The sequence below is a fragment of the Macaca fascicularis genome, chromosome 11 (genome assembly GCF_037993035.2).
Source record: "Macaca fascicularis isolate 582-1 chromosome 11, T2T-MFA8v1.1".
NCBI classification, from domain to species: domain Eukaryota; kingdom Metazoa; phylum Chordata; class Mammalia; order Primates; family Cercopithecidae; genus Macaca; species Macaca fascicularis.
The window spans coordinates 117,496,913-117,516,865 of record NC_088385.1 but is presented as its reverse complement, the minus strand read 5'-3'; the positions used below and the strand labels follow the sequence as shown (position 1 = coordinate 117,516,865).

The following is a 19,953-nucleotide window of genomic DNA, read 5'->3' as shown; positions in this document are numbered from 1 at the left end:
CTTCCACTCACTGGAGCTGGGAGTGTAAAGCACTGCAGTTTTTCTGGAGAGCAATCTGGTATCAATATTTAAATTTTCCATTCATTTTACCAAACTAACTCATTTATAGGAATGTATCCTAAGGATTTAATCAGTGAAGTGTACAAAAATGTATGTATATATGAGAATGTTCATTGTGGATAAAAGCAAAAATGGGAAACTGTTAAGAGTGGAACAGCTCAGATACATACACAGAAAAGAATATTTTTGTTTTTGTTTTCCCTGAGATAGAGTCTCGCTCTGTTGCCCAGGCTGGAGTGCAGTGGCATGATCTCAGCTCACTGCAACCTCCGCTTCCTGGGTTCAAGTGATCCTCATGCCTCAGCCTTCCAAGTCGCTGGAACTACAGGAACACGCCACCATGCTCTGCTAATTTTTGTATTTTAGTAGACATGGGGTTTCACTATATCATCCAGGCTGGTGTGGAACTCCTGACCTCAAGTGATTTGCCCGCCTCAGCCTCCCAAAGTGCTGGGATTATAGGCGTGAGCCACCGCGCCAAGAATATTTTGTAAACTGCAGCTCTTGGCTGGGTGCGGTGGCTCACGCGTGTAATCCCAGCACTTTGGGAGGCCGAGGTGAGCAGATCACCTGAGGTCAGGAGTTCAAGACCAGCCTGGCCAACATGGTGAAACCCCGTCTCTACAAAAACACAAAAGTTAGCTGAAGACCAGCCTGGCCAACATGGTGAAACCCTGTCTCTACAAAAATACAAAAATTAGCTGATCATGATGGTGGGTGCCTGCAATCCCAGCTACTTGGGAGGCTGAGGTGGGAGAATCGCTTGAACCTGAGAGGCGGAGGTTGCAGTGAGCCGAGATCACACCACTGCACTCCAGCCTGGGCAACAGAGCAAGACTCTGTCTCAAAAAAAAAAAAAAAAAAAAGGCCGCAGCAGCAGCTCTATCACTAGTTCTGACAAGTTACTTTCCCGTGCCTAAGTTTTTCTCATCAGGTAAATGGAGACAATGGTGTATCCTTCCCAGAGGGGTGCATGAAGTAATGCCTGAAAAGCTCTTCACAGTGCCAGAACATGAAAAATGCTCAATGGTAAATTTTATATTGACATGGGAAGATGCACATGACTTACCACTGAAAAAGGAATTTTCTAGAACAACATGGATAGCTATAAATCCCACTTCTGTACAACACCATATATACATTATAATAGACATATTTAAAAATCAGCAAGAATACACACCAATCTTTTCAAAGTGATTTGCAGTATGAATTTTAATGGATACAGGGATCTTTCAACTTTTACTTATATGCCTCTATACTTTGAACTTTTAGAACTATTTCTCCACATCCTCTCCAGCACCTATTGTTTCCCGACTTTTTTCATACTTTCCTTTTAAAAAAAGTTAAGGTTCCAAAAAAGTTAAGGTTCATTCAAAGTTAATATGTGTTGCATTTAAAGATGTACTACTGAATAGACATAAAACAGCACACATCTTCCAAAATCCGTAAAACTAAATACAATTTTGAGAAGATGACCAGGTATCCAACTAATCTACTCCATGGTCTCAGCAACGTGCCTCAAGCATTTTGCTACATCTTTTAAGGTTGAGGAGAACAAAGAACTCTGAAGAGACAAAATACAAGTTTATCATAGAATAAACAACCTTAAATCCTCTATTCAGAATTCAAATACTCAGTTTTGTTTTATTTTTATTATTATACTTTAAGTTCTGGGATACATGTGCAGAACGTGCAGGTTTGTTACATAGATATACACATGCCATGGTGGTTTGCTGCACCCATCAACCCATCATCTACATTAGGTATTTCTCCTAATGCTATCCCCTCCCCAAGCCCCCCACCCCCCAACAGACCCCGGTGTGTGATGTTCCCCTCCCTGTGTCCATGTGTTCTCATTGTTCAACTCCCACTTATGAGTGAGAACATGCGGTGTTTTGTTTTCTGTTCCTGTGTTAGTCTGCTGAGAATGATGGTTTCCAGCTTCATCCATGTCCCTGCAAAGGACATGAACTCATCCTTTTTTATGGCTGTTTAGTATTACATGTTGTATATGTGCCACATTTTCTACATCCAGTCTATCATTGATGGGCATTTGGGTTGGTTCCAAGTCTTTGCTATTGTGAATAGTGCTGCAATAAACATACAAGGGCATGTGTCTTTACAGAATGATTTTTAATCCTTTCAGTACATACTCAGTAATGGAATTGCTTGGTCAAATGGTATTTCTGGTTTGAGATCCTTGAGGAATCGCCACACTGTCTTCCACAATGGTTGAACTAATTTACACTCCCACCAACTGTAAAAGTGTTCCTATTTCTCCACATCCTCTCCAGCACCTATTGTTTCCCGACTTTTTAACAATCGTCATTCTAACTGGCGTGAGATGGTATCTCATTGTGGTTTTGATTTGCATTTCTCTAATGACCAGTGATGAGCTTTTTTTCATAGGTTTGTTGGCCGCATAAATGTCTTCTTTTGAAAAGTGTCTGTTCATATCCTTCACCCACTTTTTGATTGGGTTGTTTTTTCCTTGTAAATTTATTTAAGTTCCTTGTAGATTCTGGATATTAGCCCTTTGTCATATGGGTAGACTGCAAAAATTTTTTCCCATTCTGTAGGTCACCTGTTCACTCTGATGATAGTTTCTTTTGCTGTGCAGAAGCTCTTTAGTTTAATTAGATCCCATTTGTCAATTTTGGCTTTTGTTGCCATTGCTTTTGGTTGTTTTACTCATGAAGTCTTTGCCCATGCCTATGTCCTGAATGGTATTGCCTGGGTTTTCTTCTAGGGTTTGTATGGTTTTAGGTCTTACATTTAAGTCTTTAATCCATCTTCAAATATTCAGTTTTAATTTTCATGATCTTTGATTTGTAGGCATGAACATTAAGTTATTTAGTCTGTAATATCAACTCTGTCTCAGCGAAGACAGTTTTGCTGGTAACCTGAAAATTAACTTACAAGGACAAGACATTTGTGATGGGATGAAAAGAATCAATCAAGTTCAGGCTCACCTTATATTTAGCAGTAGTAGGAATATCCAGTTTGGTTGTGAAGGAAATATCTGATTCAGCATTCAATGTAAAACCATCAGATGTTTTCATCAATGTATCAAAATTATTTTCATCAGGTACTTCTGGATTAATAAAGGATAATGCAGGCTTATCTGTTTTTTTTTAAAAAAAAAAACAGTATTTTAAATCGGTATAAAATATATGTATAGTATGTATGATATATATAAAGGTTTTGGAAACAGTTTTTAATAGCATTAAGGCTGATGTAAAAAACAAATAGTGTCTTGGCTGGGCACATTGGCTCACACCTGTAATCTCAGCACTTTGGGAGGCCAAGGTGGGCGGATCGCCTGAGGTCAGGAGTTTTGAGACCAGCCTGGCCAAATGGTGAAACCTTGTCTCTACTAAAAATACAAAGATTAGCCAGGCATGGTGGTGCACAACTGTAATCCCAGCTACTCAGGAGGCTGAGGCAGGAGAATCACTGAAACCCAGGAGGCAGAGGTTGCAGTGAGCTGAGATGGCGCCACTGTACTCCAGCCTGGGCGACAGAGCAGGACTCCATCTCAAAAAAAAAAAAAAAGTGTCTTTTTCCATATTCACTTCTCCCAGGAATTTTTAAAGCTTATTCAATAAACAGGACCTCCAGACTCAGCCTGCTTCTTCTAATAATGGGGAAGTAATAGTTGATAGCATCTACAAGTGAACAGCACAACAGAAGCCGATAATAATCTGTCTATTTCTCTAGCCCATGGACTGATGAGTCTGCTGTATCAACCTGTAAGGAGAAGCTCTCTCCGGATGCCTGTGGGAATGAAAGAATCCGATTTCTACTCTCACACAGCCACTGTGAAAGTCCTGGAGAAAAATGTGCTGTGTACAGAAGAGAGAGAAGGGAGCAGGCTGGCATGTTCACTGGGCTGGTGTTACAACAGAGAACCTGAGTCACTGGCCAGTTATCACTTCAGACTACAAACCACACAGAGCATCTGTCTGTTCAATCACAAGAGAATAAAACCAAAATCTGTAAAGATATTCTGAAAATATGACAGAGTTTAATTGACAAATAAAAGCATAAATGTGTCTCTGATCTTTGATATCCTGATAACATTTTACATGCACTTGTACTTTGGATCTAGAAATATATTTGAGCTAAATGCTCAGATAAAAATAAAGATCCTGTTTTCATGCAAATATTCTTAGTAAAAATAAAAGAAAAAAAGGAAATAGAAACCACAGGTAATGTTCAAAGCTGAGCCTGATTTTCAACCATTAAACCAGGAGGAAATAAAGTTAAAAAAACACATGTAGGCCGGGCGCGGTGGCTCAAGCCTGTAATCCCAGCACTTTGGGAGGCCGAGACGGGCGGATCACGAGGTCACGAGATTGAGACCATCCTGGCTAACACGGTGAAACCCCGTCTCTACTAAAAAATACAAAAATCTAGCCGGGCGAGGTGGCGGGCGCCTGTAGTCCCAGCTGCTCGGGAGGCTGAGGCAGGAGAATGGCGTAAACCCGGGAGGCGGAGCTTGCAGTGAGCTGAGATCCGGCCACTGCAGTCCAGCCTGGGCAACAGAGCAAGACTCCGTCTCAAAAAAAAAAAAAAAACATGTATATATAGAAACCTAGATTCCTATGTATGTCTGCATATTATAAACACCTTTGAGATAAGTATAAGGTTTCAAAAGACAACTACACAAACATAATTACTTTTAAAGAAAATGTGCATGCCCACAGGTCTATAAAGTTACTTCCTATTACCTGTGAAATGGTCTCTAAAGAGATACACTATACATATAGCAAAACATAGAATAATTGCTTTAAATCTAACTGAGGGTTGGACGAGGCAGTTCACACCTGTAATCTCAGCATTTTGAGAGGTTGAGGCAGGAGAATCATTTAACGACAGGAGTTTGAGACTAGCCTGGCCAACATGGTGAAACCCTATCTCTAGTGAAAATAAAAAATTAGCTGGGTGTGGTGGCAGGTGCCTGTAATCTCAGCTACTCGGGAGGCTGAGGCAGGAGAATCACTTGAACCCGGGAGGCAGAGGTTGCAGTGAGCTGAGATCGTGCCACTGCATTCCAGCCTGAGTGACAGAGTAAGACTCTGTCTCAAAAAAAAAAAAAAAGAAAAAAAAAAAGGGGGCTGGATGCGGTGGTTCACGCCTGTAATCCCAGCACTTTGGGAGGCCGAGGCGGGCAGATCACCTGAGGTCGGGAGTTCGAGACCAGCCTGACCAACATGGAGAAACTCCAACTCTACTAAAAATACAAAACTGGCTGGGCATGGTGGTCCATGCCTGTAATCCCAGCTACTTGGGAGGCTGAGGCAAGAGACTTGCTTGAACCCAAGAGGCTGGGGTTGTGGTGAGCTGAGATCGAGCCATTGCACTCCAGCCTGGGCAACAAGAGTGAAACTCCGTCTCAAAACAAACAAACAAACAAAAGAAACCACAAAAATTAGCCAGGCGTGGTGGCAGGCACCTGTAATCCCAGCTACTCAGTAGGCTGAGGCAGGAGAATCACTTGAATCTGGGAGGTAGAGGTTGCAGTGAGCTGAGATTGTGCTACTGCACTCTAGCCTAGATGACAGAGCAAGACTTTGTCTCAAAAAAATAATAATCATAATCATACAATAAATCTGACATTTTTCCATAACTTTGAGAAAAAATTTCCAGAGTTTCACAAAACATATCAATGTCAAATACTTACAGTTTGTAATATGAATGCAGAAAATAGATGGACTAATCTGTTCAACAAGTTTAAATACTCTTTGAGGTGGGTTTGCTGTAAAATTCAATGAATACATGACTGCTTTTTGACTACAAAACTGGCTGTCACCCCTGAAAATTAAAAAAATAATAATACGAAGTTACAAGACATAAGCACACAATCTCAGCAAGATTATTTAAAAACTGTCAGATGCTTGTACTATACTATGTTAACAGTTATGTGGAGGATATTTATGAAAGCATGACATTAGAATTGAATCCGGCAGGGCACGGTGGCTCACACCTGTAATCCCAGCACTTTGGGGGGCCGAGGTGGGCGGATCACAAGATCAGGAGATTGAGACAAGCCTGACCAAGATGGTAAAACCCCATCTCTACTAAAAATACAAAAATTAGCCAGGCATGGTGGCGTGTGCCTGTAATCCCAGCTACTACGGAGGCTGAGGCACGAACATCGTTTGAACCAAAAGGGCGGAGGTTGCAGTGAGCCGAGATCACGCCACTGCACTCCGGCCTGGCAACACAGTGATACTTCATCTCAAAAAAAAAAAAAAATTGGATCTTTTTTTTGAGATGTAGTCTCACTCTCCCAGGCTGGAGTGCAGTGGCATGATCTCAGCTCACTGCAAACTCTGCATCCCAGGTTCAAGTGATTCTCCTGCCTCAGCCTCCCAAGTAGTTGGGACTACAGGTGTGCACTACCACGCCTGGCTGATTTTTGTATTTTCATTAGAGACAGGGTTTCACCATGTTGGCCAGGCTGGTCTCAAACTCCTTACCTCAGATGATCCACCTGCCTCGGCCTCCCGAAGTGCTGGGATTACAGGGATTAGTCACCACACCCGGCTGAATCCATTTTTATTTAGTTTATTCTGTGTTAAAATATTTTGCATTGGCCGGGCACGGTGGCTCACATCTGTAATCCCAGCACTTTGGGAGGCCGAGGCAGGTGGATCACGAGGTCAAGGGATCGAGACCAGCCTGGCAAACACAGTGAAACCCCGTCTCCATTAAAAATACAAAACATTAGCTGGGCATGGTGGTGGGCGCCTGTAGTCCCAGCTACTCAGGAGGCTGAGGCAGGAGAATGGCATGAATCCGGGAGGTGGAGCTTGCAGTGAGCCAAGATCGTGCCACTGTACTCTAGCCTGGGTGACAGAGCAAGACTCCATCTCAAAAAAAAAAAAAAAATTTTGCATTTGGGCCAAGCACAGTAGCATGCACCTATATTACCAACTACTCAGGAGGTTAAGATGGGAGGATCACTTGAGGTCAGGAGTTCGAGGCCAGTCTGGCAACACACTGAGACCCTGATCTCTTTTAAAAAAAAAAAAAAAGTTTGGCATTTAAAACTTTTTCCTCTAACAGAAAAAAAAAAAAAAAATTGAGACAAGTAGAATAGCTTTTAAGGAAATCTTGTCAAGAAATGTAGATCAGGGTATAATTTTTATGTCAATGAACCTTATAAACTCTGATAGCATCAATTAGATAAAATTTTGCAGACCTTCAGATTGTTTAAAAGTACCCAGAACAGATCCAAATTCCTTGTCTTTAGAATAAAGCTGTCTTCAAAGGACTGTGAGAATAAGAAAATGTGGAGTCATCTGGAAGGTTTAATGCTTAGAAGTTATGGTACAGGGGCAGGCACAGTGTGGCTCATGCCTGTAATCCCAGCACTTTGGGAGGCCGAGGCGGGTGGACCACCTGAGATCAGTCATCTGGAAGGTTTAATGCTTACAAGTTATGGTACAGGGCCAGGCACAGTGGATCATGCCTATAATCCCGGAACTTTGGGAGGCTGAGGCCAGCGGATCACCTCAGGTCTGGCCTGGCCAACATGGCGAAACCCTGCCTCTACTAAAAATACAAAAATTAGCCAGGCGTGGTGGCATGCAGAGACTGAGGCAGGAGTATTGCTTGAGCCTGGGAGGTTGCAGTGAGCCAAGATCATGCCACTACACTCCAGCCTGGGCGACACAGTGAGACTCTGTCTCAAAAAAAAAAAAAAAAAAAAAAAAGGAAGTTGTAAGTCTTCAACCAATCCCAGATTTGACAAACCCCAATCAATTTGCTATAGATATGGATATGGTACAGGCCAAGCACCATGGCTCATGCCTCTAATCCCAGCATTTTGGGAGGCTGAGGAGGATCACTTGAGGCCAGGAATTCAAGACCAGCCTGGGCAACACAGACCCCTATCTCTACAAAATCAAAGAAAAAATTAGCCCAGCATGCTGGCAGATGCCCATAGTTCTAACTACTTGGGAGCCTGAGGTAGGAGGACTTGAGCCCAGGAGGAAGGTTACAGTGAACTATGATCGTGTCACTGCACTCCAGCCTGGGTGACAGAGCAAGACCTGTCTCAAAAAAATATAGAGGCTGGGCACAGTGACTTACGCCTACCATGCCAGTACTTTGAGAAGGCCACGGCAGGAGGATCACTTGAAGCCAGGAGCTCAAGACCAGCCTGGGCAACAAAGTGAGACCTTGTCTCTACAAAAAAAAAAAAAAATAGTTAGCTGGACAGATAGATAATGGTATAGAGACAAAGTCATAACAAAAATGGGACCATATTCTACATACTGTTTTAAGGCTTTTCTCACTTAATATATAATGCCTAATATGCACTTGCAATATTATACTAAGTGGCTTCATTGTATACCAGCCTATTAATACCCCAATTTGTTCAACCAATTCTCTACTGTTGGTTTAGGTTTCTAATTTTCCCCAATTATATGTAATGCTATAATGACATCCTTATACATATATCTTTATGAGTATCTCCAGGTGTTTCCTTAGGATATGTTTCCTGAAGTGGAACTGCTAAGCCAAAAGGCAGGTAACATTATTTAAGGCTTCTGAGACACACTCCCAGATTGCCCTCTAGAAGTGCACAATATACATTCTCACGAACACTGTAGTAAGAGTGCCTATTTCCCTGTACTCTTGCCAAGACTGGATATTATCATTCAGTTTTTACTGGGCCTTAAAGGATAAGTAGAAATCAGACAGACAGTAGGAATGGGAAGCAAATCCAAGTGCAAGAACAGCAATGGCCAAGGCTGGGTAATGACTCATGGTCTTTGGGAAACTCTGAGTACCGAGGTTGGACTGGAGTGGATTCAAGATGGCTGGTAGCAGGCAACAGGCTCTGAAAGAAGGTGGGAATCAATCTGAATCCAGGTTAAGAAGCCTATAGATAATGATAACTTCTGAAGGTCTTTTAGTGAGCGCCTGACAGGATGAGGTGTGAGCTCATAAAGTAGGAGCAGGGATGGACGACCATAAGGGCTAGAGTGATGGAAGGCTCCACAGAATGGGACTCCTTACTCCCCTCCAGTCAACCACCTCCCCAGTCCTGCGCAGTATTTCAGTATCATCATCAGATCTAGATACTTCTCTCTAGCCCCACTGTCACAGCTTTTGGGGAAGGTGGGGAGGGAAACCGTTAATCCACATCTGCTATAGCTTTTTACTTGGTTCTCTGCCATCAGGCTTGGCCTTGTGATCCACTGCACATGCTGCTGCAGAATTACAGAAGATGTGAATCTGATCCTCTTAACAACCCAGGCCCTGTGGACTTCAGGACAGAGTCCAAACCCCTCAGCATACACACAAGGCCCCTGGGGACCTGACCCCTGATCTCTTTGCTGTACTCCTCTCACCCCACCCCTCTCTGGCCACACTGAGTTACCTGCAGTTAAGCAGGCCATCCTGCATCCCCCATCTCTGCCCATGCAGCTCCCTCTGCCTGGAATGCCCTTCTCCTCGGTCCATGCTGACCATCTTCCACGTGTCCTTCAGGACCCAGCTCAGCTCCTGTCTTCTGGGGAGCATTTCTTAGTGAGGCTGAGTTAGATGCCATTCCTCTGCCTTCTCATCGTGCTTGATGTAGAAACTGCCATCCACTCTTCTATCTCCCTTACTCAATGGTAAGTTCTTTGAAGGCAGGAGAGTGCCTAACTCATCTTTACGTCCCTGGTGCTGGCATCAGGAGGTGCTCAAGAAAGGTTGGGAGAAAGAAAAGACTGCTGAGACATGAAAAGTGAAAGGAAGAGGCAGGGGTCAGGGGAGCCTCCAGGTTTCTGGCCTGGTGTCTGCCTAAAAGACTAATGGTAGAGGAAGTCAAAAAGGGACACTAGGAAATCAGTTAGAGATGGAGAGGAGAAATTCATTCATCCATTCAACTCATTATTATTATTATTATTATTATTATTATTATTATTTTGACAGAGTTTCGTTTTTGTTGCCCAGGCTAGAGTGCAATGGCGCAATCTTGGCTCCTGCAACCTCTGCCTCCCAGGTTCAAGCGATTCTCCCACCTCAGCCTCTGAGTAGCTGGGATTACAGGCACCCATCACCACACCCAGCTAATTTTTGTATTTTTAGTAAAGACGGGGTTTCACCGCCTTGGCCAGGCTGGTCTCGAACTCCTGACCTCAAGTGATCCACACACCTCCGTCTCCCAAAGAGCTGGGATTACAGGCATGAAACACCGTGCCCAGCCAATTCAACTCATTCTTAATGAGGGCCCACTACGTGGCAGGAGCTCTACTAGGCACTAATGGTTCAGAAGTAAAGAGATCCTCCAGGCGGGGCGCGGTGGCTCACACCTGTAATCCCAGCACTTTGGGAGGCCGAGGTGGGCGGATCACGAGGTCAGGAGTTCGAGAACATCCTAACACGGTGAAATCCTGTCTCAACTAAAAATACAAAAAATTAGCTGGGCGTGGTGGCACACGCCTGTAGTCCCAGCTCCTCAGGAGGCTGAGGCAGGAAAATTGCTTGAACCCGGGAGGTGGAGGTTGCAGTGAGCCAAGATGGAGCCCCTGCCCTCCAGCCTGGGCAACAAAGCAGCTTGTCTCAAAAAAAAAAAAAAAAAATAGCCCCAAGTTGGAGCAAAAATCTCACTTTCAGGATCCTGTATTTACTAAGGGAGGAAAACAGAATGATTTTCAACAAATACTGAAACATGCTACAGGCCAGGTAGCCAGAAAATTAATCTGACTACATTGCCCTGTTCTCTGAGCATTTTTACAATACTAGAAATAGGCTCAAAATCCCATTAGTCAATAAAATAGTTTCCCACAGGAAAAACCCAATGTACCTCTTAAAAGGTTCACCTATCAAATATCAATTGCTAAAACTTGCTATAAGGCTAAATTTAAATTAGCTATCTCTGAATACTAAGTTGGTCCCATCCTGAATTAATGAGCCTCTTCTAAGTGTTGCTAGTTTTTCAAAAAGCCTTGAAGCTAGGTGCGTTGGCTTACGTCTGAAATCCCAGCACTTTGGGAGGCCAAGGCGGGCGGATCACCTGAGGTCAGCAGTTCGAGACCAGACTGACCAATATGGTGAAACCCCGGCTCCACTAAAAATATGCCAGGTATTGTGGCGTGCACCTATGGTCCCAGCTGCTCGGGAGGCTGAGAAAGGAGAACTGCTTGAAGCCAGGAGGCAGAGGTTGCAGTGAGCCACTATCGCACCACTGCACTCCACTCTGGGCGACAGAGCGAGACTCCACCTCATTAAAAAAAAAAAAAAAAGGCTTGAAATCTCAATTATAAGAGATCATTCAGAACAGATTATTTCTTTACCTTATAATCAGCTGGGAATGTCATTTTTCATTGTTCTATACAATGCGAACTGTGAGAATTCCTGGTAGATTTACATATCAGAAAAGTACAAAAGATTTCTTATCTAATTTTTTGTTACAAGTACTATGTCCACAACAAAAGCTGTGAAATTAAACTGCACTTTTCACCCTAGGCTATACTAATTCACTGATACAAAAAATGTGACCACTGTCTGTTTACAACTCAAATTGAAATGTGATTCAATCTCTAAACAAAGAGGTTTCATTACATTCTTTTAATGTACATTCTCTCTTCTCTTTTGCCCGCACAGTCACCTGGTTGAATGCAGATAAGGGACAGCTACTTTTTTTTTTTGAGACGAGTCTCACTCTGTCGCCCAGGCTGGAGTGCAGTGGCGAGATCTCCGCTCACTGCAAGCTCCGCCTCCCGGGTTCACACCATTCTCCTGCCTCAGCCTCCCCAGTAGCTGGGACAGGTGCCCGCCACCACGCCTGGCTAATTTGTTTGGATTTTTAGTAGAGACGGGGTTTCACTGTGATAGCCAGAATGGTCTCAATCTCCTGATCTGGTGATCCACCCACCTCAGCCTCCCAAAAGTGCTGGGATTACAGTGTGAGCCACCGCACCTGGCCAGGGACAGCTACTTTTTTACATATTTGTTTGGATAGTATGGCTTCAGAACGATGCAAAACACCGGAAATCAGGTTTGGGTTTTTAAGCCTGGGAAAGTTTTCCCTTTCCCCAAATTGTATTATCCTGGTCAAATTTTATCAAAATTGCATGTGTCATACGTAAACTTACGTGACAACTGGAACTGAGCAGGCAGAAAAGACACTGAAATCCACAGAGCTGCAGTCAGGATCACAGCAGCAGTTGACGTCACACTGTGCTGGGGACAAGTCACAGACACACAGAGCAGCAACTGCACAAAAAAGAGGGGTAGGATCCAGAGCATCACCATCAGCAGGTGGTGACTGCCCCCTGCCACCACAGTGTACCATAAGTCAATTTCATACAAAGGGTCCATTTTATTTTTCCTATTGCATTTTGGGGGAAATTTGTGAAGTGGAAATGAGTCAGTTTGAGCATTCCACAATTAGAGGTTTCCCCAAAGTTGCTAATGATCTGACTCGCTTGGAAAGTTCTGTTAGTGCTTTGCCTACAGAGATGCTGATTTGATAAGCTGAATACGAAACCCAGGCATTTGCAGCTTTCAGAAACTTTCCAGGTGATACTTATAATTAGACAAGTTTAAGAACCAGCACGCCTAAACCATTTGCCTGACCATAGAACCACCAGTTTAAAACTCCAAAGTGCTTAAGCCCCTTCTCTGGAGATTACCAGTCAGAGGAAGGGCCCACTTAAACCTTCAGGAAAGAGGTTTTTCAACCTTGCCCCTCTCTTCATGTATAACCTGCTGCTTTAAAGCTGAACTCATATTCACAGATTCTTGGCCAAGAATCATAACGGCTCAGGTGCTCAGAATGTCTTTGGTGATTTAGACAATAAGGTTTGAGGGCAGGGTAGGAATCTCCCCCACGTCACAACTTTTATTTTATTTTATTTTTAAAGGAGTTTCAGCTCTTGTTGCCCAGGCTGGAGTGCAATGGTGCAGTCTTGGCTCACTACAACCTCCGCCTCCTGGGTTCAAGCTATTCTCCTGCCTCAGCCTCCTGAGTAGCTGGGATTACAGGCATGCACTACCATGCCCGGCTTTTTTTTTTTTTTTTTTTGTATTTTTAGTAGAGATGGGGTTTCACCATGTTGGCCAGGCTGGTCTCGAACTCCTGACCTCAAGTGATCCACTGGCCTCAGCTGCCCAAAGTGCTGGGATTACAGGCGTGAGCCACCGCTCCTGGCCAACTTTTAATTATTAATAAGGATGATTTTTCTTTGCCGCTTTGTAACAAAAATGATTATCTGGATTTTCAATTCTCTATTTTATTCTGTCAAATAAGGAAGAGAAAACCCTTTTAAAAAAATAGAGAATGAATTTATGGTTGCAATTATTGCTGGAAGGGAAGAAGTAAGATCAACCTTCAATCATATCTGTAATGTTTTCTTTTTCAAAAGAAGATTTCAAGGCCAGGCATGGTGGCTTACACCTGTAATTCCAGCACTCTGGGAGGCGGGCAGATCACTTGAGGTCAGGAGTTTGAGACTACCCTGGCCAACATGGTTAAACCCTGTCTGTCTTAAAAATACAAAAATTAGCCAGGCATGGTGGTGGGCACCTGTAATCCCAGCTACTCAGGGAGGCTGAGGCAGGAGAATCACTTGAACCCAAAAGGCAGAGGTTACAGTAAACTGAGATCACACCACTGCACTCCAGCCTGGATGACAGAGTGAGACTCCATCTTAAAAAAAAAAAAAAGAAAAGAAACTCAAGCCAAAAAACAAAAATAACGAAAAAGGAATCTGAAGCAAATGCTGCTAGTGTCCACCCAACATTCTTTTTTGTACATATGAATTATTTCACGATAAAAAGGAGCTTTAGAAAAATGTACCCCAGAGCAGCCAGACATAGTCTCAACCTCAGGAGGTTGAGACCAGCCTGGCCAATATGGTAAAACCCCATCTCTACTGAAAATACAAAAATTAGCCAGGCATGGTGGCATACACCTGTAGTCCCAGCTACTCAGGAGGCTGAGGCAGAAGAATCACCTGAACTCAGGAGGCAGAGGTTGCAGTGAGCCGAGATCGTGCCACTGCACTCCAGCCTGGGCGACAGAGCAAGACTCCATCCCCTCCCCAAAAAAAAAGAAAGAAAGAAAAAAGAAAACAAAAGAAAAATATATCCCATAGCTCACGCCTGTAATCCTAGCATTCTGGAAGGCTGAAAAGGGTGGATCCCCTGAGGTTAGGAGTTCGAGACCAGCCTGGCCAACATGGTAAAACTCCATCTCTACTAAAAATACCAAAAAAATTAGGCATGGTGGCGCACAGCTGTAATCCCAACTACTTGGGAGGCTGAGACAGGAGAATTGCTTGAACCTGGGAGGTGGAGGTTGCAGTGAGCTGAGACTGCGCCACTGCACTCCAGCCTGGGTGATAAAAAAAAAAGAAAAGAAAAAGTACCCCATAAAAGGTATAATGCACTCTGGAAAAAAATGTGTGAGGTGAAGGGGAAGGTTTTGTTAATACATGATAATTTCTTAGTCTAAGACACAAAAGCTTTCCCCCTAAAGTTTAGAGTGCTTCTAATTGAGAACTCTTCTATGTGCTTAGTAAAATGATACAACTTATGCATGCTAATGTAAAAAATAAAAAGTGCTTTAGGTTCCCTGTATGTTTAAAATTACAATCTTGCTTTGTTTTCAAAACTTAAAGCCCTTGTAGGTAGCTATAAGACTACTAAGGACGAAGCAATAGTGTTTAATAACTCCACTTAGGAAAAAGGTTTCTACCCAGGATGCAAGTGCACTTAATCATCCAACAAGTAGCTGTTGAGCCCCATCAGGTCCAAGAAGCACTCAGCTGCTCTTGCCTCCTATAGCATCTGCACACCTGGCTTGTAGAGCAGGGTACTAATGAACAGAGCCCAGATTCAAGATGAAGGGTTATCACTCTTCTCCACCAACACTGCCTGCAAGCCACCTGCAATGTTCCATCCAGTTCTCCACTCAGAGTCAGCCTCCTGCTCTAATATCTATAAGTTGTGTGTTCTAAAATTAGGCAAATAATTTACCCACCTGAAAAATGGGGATAACAGTACCCTCATGAGGTTGTAAGGATTAAATGAGATACATCATAGGTGAAATGCTTAGCACAGTGCTAAGTGAACAGTTAACAAATGAGTTATTACTGTCACAAGTCTTAAGAGAGGTCCTTTAAAAAAGTGAAGACAGGCGACAGGCAGAGTGCGGTGGCTCATGCCTGTATGGAGGCACTATGGGAGGCCTAGGTGGGCAATCACTTGAGGCCAGGAGTTCGAGACCAGCCTGAGCAACATGGCAAAACCCCATCTCTACAAAAAATTAGCCAGGCGTGGTGGCATGCACCTGTAGTTCCAGCTACCCAGGAGTCTGAGGTGGGAAGATCACCTGAGCCTAGGAGGTCGAGGCTGCAGTGAGCTGTGATCATGCTACTACACTCCAGCCTGAGTGACAGAGTGAGACCCTGTATCCAAAAAAAAAATAAAATGTGGGGACAAGTACAAATTCATCCCCGATAATGGAAAAACAGCCTTGAACACATGCTATAATAATGATGTTTCAAGCATAGCTTTATTTTGGAGAGAAAATGCATTAACAGATGGAGTACTTACATGAATAAAAGACAATCCAGTCCAAAAACTACTTAGAGTTTCAGACATTGAATACTTGGCTTCATTCTGTCCCAGTTTGTCACTGATTTAACTTCCCTACTAATTCATCAAATCAACAATTTAAATATAAAACAGAGCTCTGTTTATATATTAAAATAGCAAATATATTTCTCTGTAGTTTTTCTTTCAGATTACTCATAATTCAGAAAGAGCTTTTTGGAGAAATCAAGGTTCAGTAACTGAAGTTAAGTTCTAGAGTTCAAGATACCAGCTGATGACTTTTTTACCTACTAATACTGAGTCTTAATCAATCTGAGAAAAGATCTTCTTAAGAAGGGATAGTCCAGGCACAGTTGTTTACACCTGTAATCCCAGCACTTTGGAAGGCCAAGGTGGATCACTTGAGCCCAGGAGTTTGAGATCAGCCTGAACAACTTAGCGAGATCTCATCTCTACTAAAAATTAAAAAAATTAAAAAGCAAGCTGGGGGAGCACACCTGTGGATCCAGCTACTCTGAAGGCTGAGGCAAAAGGATCCCTTGAGCCCAGTAGATTGAGACTTAAGTGAGATATAATCATGCCACTGCACTCCAGCCTAGGTAACAGAGTGAGACCTCGCCTCAAAAAAAAAAAAAAAAAAAAAAAAAAAGACTGAAAAAAAGATTTAAAGTACTGCATACCTATTGGGGTTACTCTCAATCCACACAACTGGAAAATTTTAAAAACTTTGAGATCATGAACCACTTTAAGAATCGGCTGCTATGAACTCTCATCTCAGGAAAAGGCATATTCACAAAGTTTTGCACTCAATCTTAGAGGGTCACAGTCATTCTCTGAAGTCATCCACGTCAATTTTTTTTTTTTTTTTTTTTTTTTGAGACAGTCTTGCTCTGTCGCCCAGTCTGGAGTGCAGTAGTAATTACGGCAACCTCTGCCTCCTGGGTTCAAGCTATTCTCCTGCCTCAGCCTCCCGAGTAACTGGGATTACAGGCATGCACCACCATGCCCGGCTAATTTTTCTATTTTTAGTAGAGACTGGGTTTCGCCATGTTGACCAGGCAGATCTTGAACTCCTACCTCAAGCAATCCACCCGACTTGGCCTCCCAAAGTGCTGGGATTACAGGCGTGAGCCACGGCGCCAGCCAAACGTCAAATTAGATTATAAAATATTTCCACTAAATGTGTAATTCTAGAATTAGACAATCATTTTCTGAAAAAAAAAATGTTAATTATCCCTAAATATGACTCCTAAGAAGTGAGCATAACCCCTCCCTCCATGGCTTCCCACCTCCAATTCAACACAGGAGGAATCCTGGGTTTTTAGAATTCAGGTCAACAGACAAGCGTCTTAACCTAGTCACATTTAGTAAGATAGACCTTTGGCCTCTCTTTAAGTGAAAGTTCCATGCAGCCTAGGCACCAATTTCCACCATTGTCTCGACTTAATTTCGTCTTGGGCTGCAAGGATTCATTCATTATTGCTCTTTGCATTACTGTTGTCTGGGATCACTTCAAGTATTTTCAAAGGTCTGATACCGTACCACTTAAACTCTCTGAGACCCGGTTTTCTCATTTACATGACAGTGATAGTAAGAGCTACCTCTCAGGGTTATTGTTTAAAGAACGGACGTTTATGGAACACTTAGTGTCTGCACACAGTAAGTGCTCAATAAGCGTTAGCTATCATTATTACGTCCTCAACCGGGCTGCCCCCTTGAGGTTGGATCCCTGTGGACCACAGGAGCTGGCACATAGTACCCACCGTCCGTGACTGGGGTAGGCCTGGGGCCGGAGGAGGACCCTGGTGCTCTAGGAGTACCAGGGGGCCTGGTCGACGGGAAAGGTCCGAAAGTCGCCAGGGCTGCCTCGGTGGAGTTGAGGCCCTCTGTCGTCACCGCCGGGGTGGCCTCGGTCTGGGCGCTCACGGAGGCCCAGCAGCTCAGGAGTACCACCAAGAGCGGCGGGAGGCCTCGCGGCCTCATCTTCCAGCGGGTCCCAGCTACGCCCGCGCCAGGGACCGCGCGTTGCCCGGCAACCGCTACACCCAGGCGCGAGGCATCACGGGAAGCGGCTTGCTAAGCCGCGAGAAGCTGCCGGAGACTGACGGGGGCGAAGCCTGGATGAGGCAGGGGGCGGATCCTGGATGAGGCCAGAGGGCGGAGCCTGGGTGAGGCAGCGATGGCAAGCACTAGGGCGAGCACTAGTGAGCGGCTGTGAAGCTGGCATAAACGAGAGGCGTGTAAATCCCAGCTGTGGTTCCCAACCGGTCTGCGGCGCTTACTTAAAAAATGTGGATTTTCTGTAGTTCCAGCTACTCGGGAGACTGAGGCAGGAGAATCGCTTGAACCCAGGAGGTGGAGGCTACAGTGAGCCGTGAGCGTGCCACTGCACTCCAGCCTGGGCGACAGTGCGAGACTCTGTCTCAACCAAAAAAAAAAAAAAAAAAAAAAAAAAAAGACGGATTTCCAGGTACCACCTCAGGAGATCCTGAGTCAGTAAGGCTAGGACAGGACCCAGGAATCAGTTTTTGGGGGATTTTTTTGAGACAGGGTCTCACTCGACATGTCGCCCAGGCTGGAGTGCAGTGGTTCGATCTCGGCTCATTGCAGCCTCGACCTCTGGGGCTCAAGCAATCCTCCCACTTCAACCTCCTGAGTAGCTGGGAACTCATGCGCGCGCCACCATACCCAGCTAATTTTTGTATTTTTTTGTAGAGACGAGGTTTCCCTCCGTCGCCCGGGTCTCCCTCCCAGGCGTCGCCCAGACTGGTCTCAAACTCCTGGGTTCAAGTGATCCACCTGCTTCAGCCTCTTGAGTCCTGAGTAGTTGGGATTACAGGCATGAGCCACCACTCCCAGCCAGGAATAAATATTTTTAACAAATGTCCCGACACAAGCAGATGAGTTGGATGGAAATTTGGGAAGCGCCGTCTCAACACCACTAATGTGGGTGTTTCAAAGGAGCATAGGGATCTGTGAGATCACTGTCCCTGAATTCTCTCTATCCCAGACTCTGTCAACACTGGCTTCACCTTTTTTGTTTTAGCTGCATCTCACAAGGTTGCCACATAACTTCTGTCTGCTGTATTGTGATAAAGGGGACAAATGAACACTTAATAACTTTTATTATCATTATTTTTTGTAGCGAGGGGTCTCACTATGCTGATCAGGCTAGTCACAAACTCCTGACCTCAAGTGATCCTCCCACCTCAGCCTCCCAAAGAGCTGGGATTACAGGCATGAGCCACCACGCCAGGCCTAAGAACTTTTTTAAAGACAAAAATCTTTCACAAAAATTAAGTAAAATAATTTAGACATCTTAAAGGGGAAAACAAAGCAAATCCACTGTAATGCTACAAAATGACCTGGAGACCCTAAGATTTAGGAAAGCCTGTCCATTCTGAATGGGCTTATTTAGGAGGTACCCAAGCCCAGGGATGTTGGCTGCACCTTTGACACTTAATCTCTGTACAATTCAGAAGTAGATGTCAAACTACTTAGACATGGCCAGGCGCAGTGGCTCACACCTGTACTCCTAGCCCTTTGGGAGGATCGCTTGAGTCCAGGAGTTGAGACCAGTCTGGGCAACATGGTGAAACCATATCTCTACAAAAAATACAAAAATTAGCCAGGTGTGGTGGCACGTGTCTGTAGTCCCAGCTACTCAGGAGGCTGAGGTGGAAGGATCACCTCAGCCCGGAGAGCTCAAGGCTACAGTGAGCCATGATCGGGCCACTGCACTCCAAAACAAAAAAACCTTAAACATAATGCAGTATTTATTCAAGAAATGTATATACCAATTCAAAAGAATGCCAAACAGCATATATATATCTAGTTTATTAAATGTATTTAGCAAAATTAAATCATCAAAGTGATATCTTTAGCACCTTCCTGTGGCATTCCAGAGACAGTGTATAAAAATATAATTGAATCACTCAAATGTGTAAGACAGATATTTCTCTTTTTTCTGCGAAGGATTGCTTTAGCATCTGACTGAAATTCTGGGCTGCTTTTAATAACTGATTAAATGCTTCCTCTTTTAAAAAAATAACCAAAAGTAGACTGGGCATGGTGGCTCACGCCTGTAATCCCAGCACTTTGGGAGGCTGAGGCGGGCGGATCATGAGGTCAAGAGATCGAGACCATCCTGGCCAACATGGTGAAACTCCATCTTTATTAAAAATACAAAAATTAGCCGAGCGTGGTGATGGGCGCCTGTAGTCCCAGCTACTCAGGAGGCTGAGGTGGGAGAACTGCTTGAATCTGGGAGGTGGAGGTTGCAGTGAGTCAAGATCACACCACTGCACTCCAGCCTGGTGACAG

At 44.1% G+C, this 19,953-nt stretch overlaps 1 protein-coding gene across 16 annotated transcripts in view; it reads right to left on the bottom strand.

The window, feature by feature from the left end:
• TCTN1 (tectonic family member 1) overlaps nucleotides 1-17,640 on the bottom strand; it is a 57,946-nt gene extending 40,306 nt beyond the window's left edge. For all 16 annotated transcript variants that reach the window (XR_012420641.1, XR_012420647.1, XR_012420642.1 and 13 more), the window contains exons 1-4: nucleotides 17,394-17,640; nucleotides 12,165-12,285; nucleotides 5,747-5,877; nucleotides 3,033-3,184 (exon numbers count right to left, since the gene is read on the bottom strand). Coding sequence is in view for 3 of the 16 variants with exons in the window: in XM_065524809.2 (XP_065380881.1) it covers nucleotides 3,033-3,184; nucleotides 5,747-5,877; nucleotides 12,165-12,285; nucleotides 17,394-17,613 (624 nt within the window). In the remaining 13 variants the exon portion in view is untranslated. The remainder of the gene's footprint in view (nucleotides 1-3,032; nucleotides 3,185-5,746; nucleotides 5,878-12,164; nucleotides 12,286-17,393) is intronic.
• Between the last annotated feature and the right edge of the window lie 2,313 nt (nucleotides 17,641-19,953).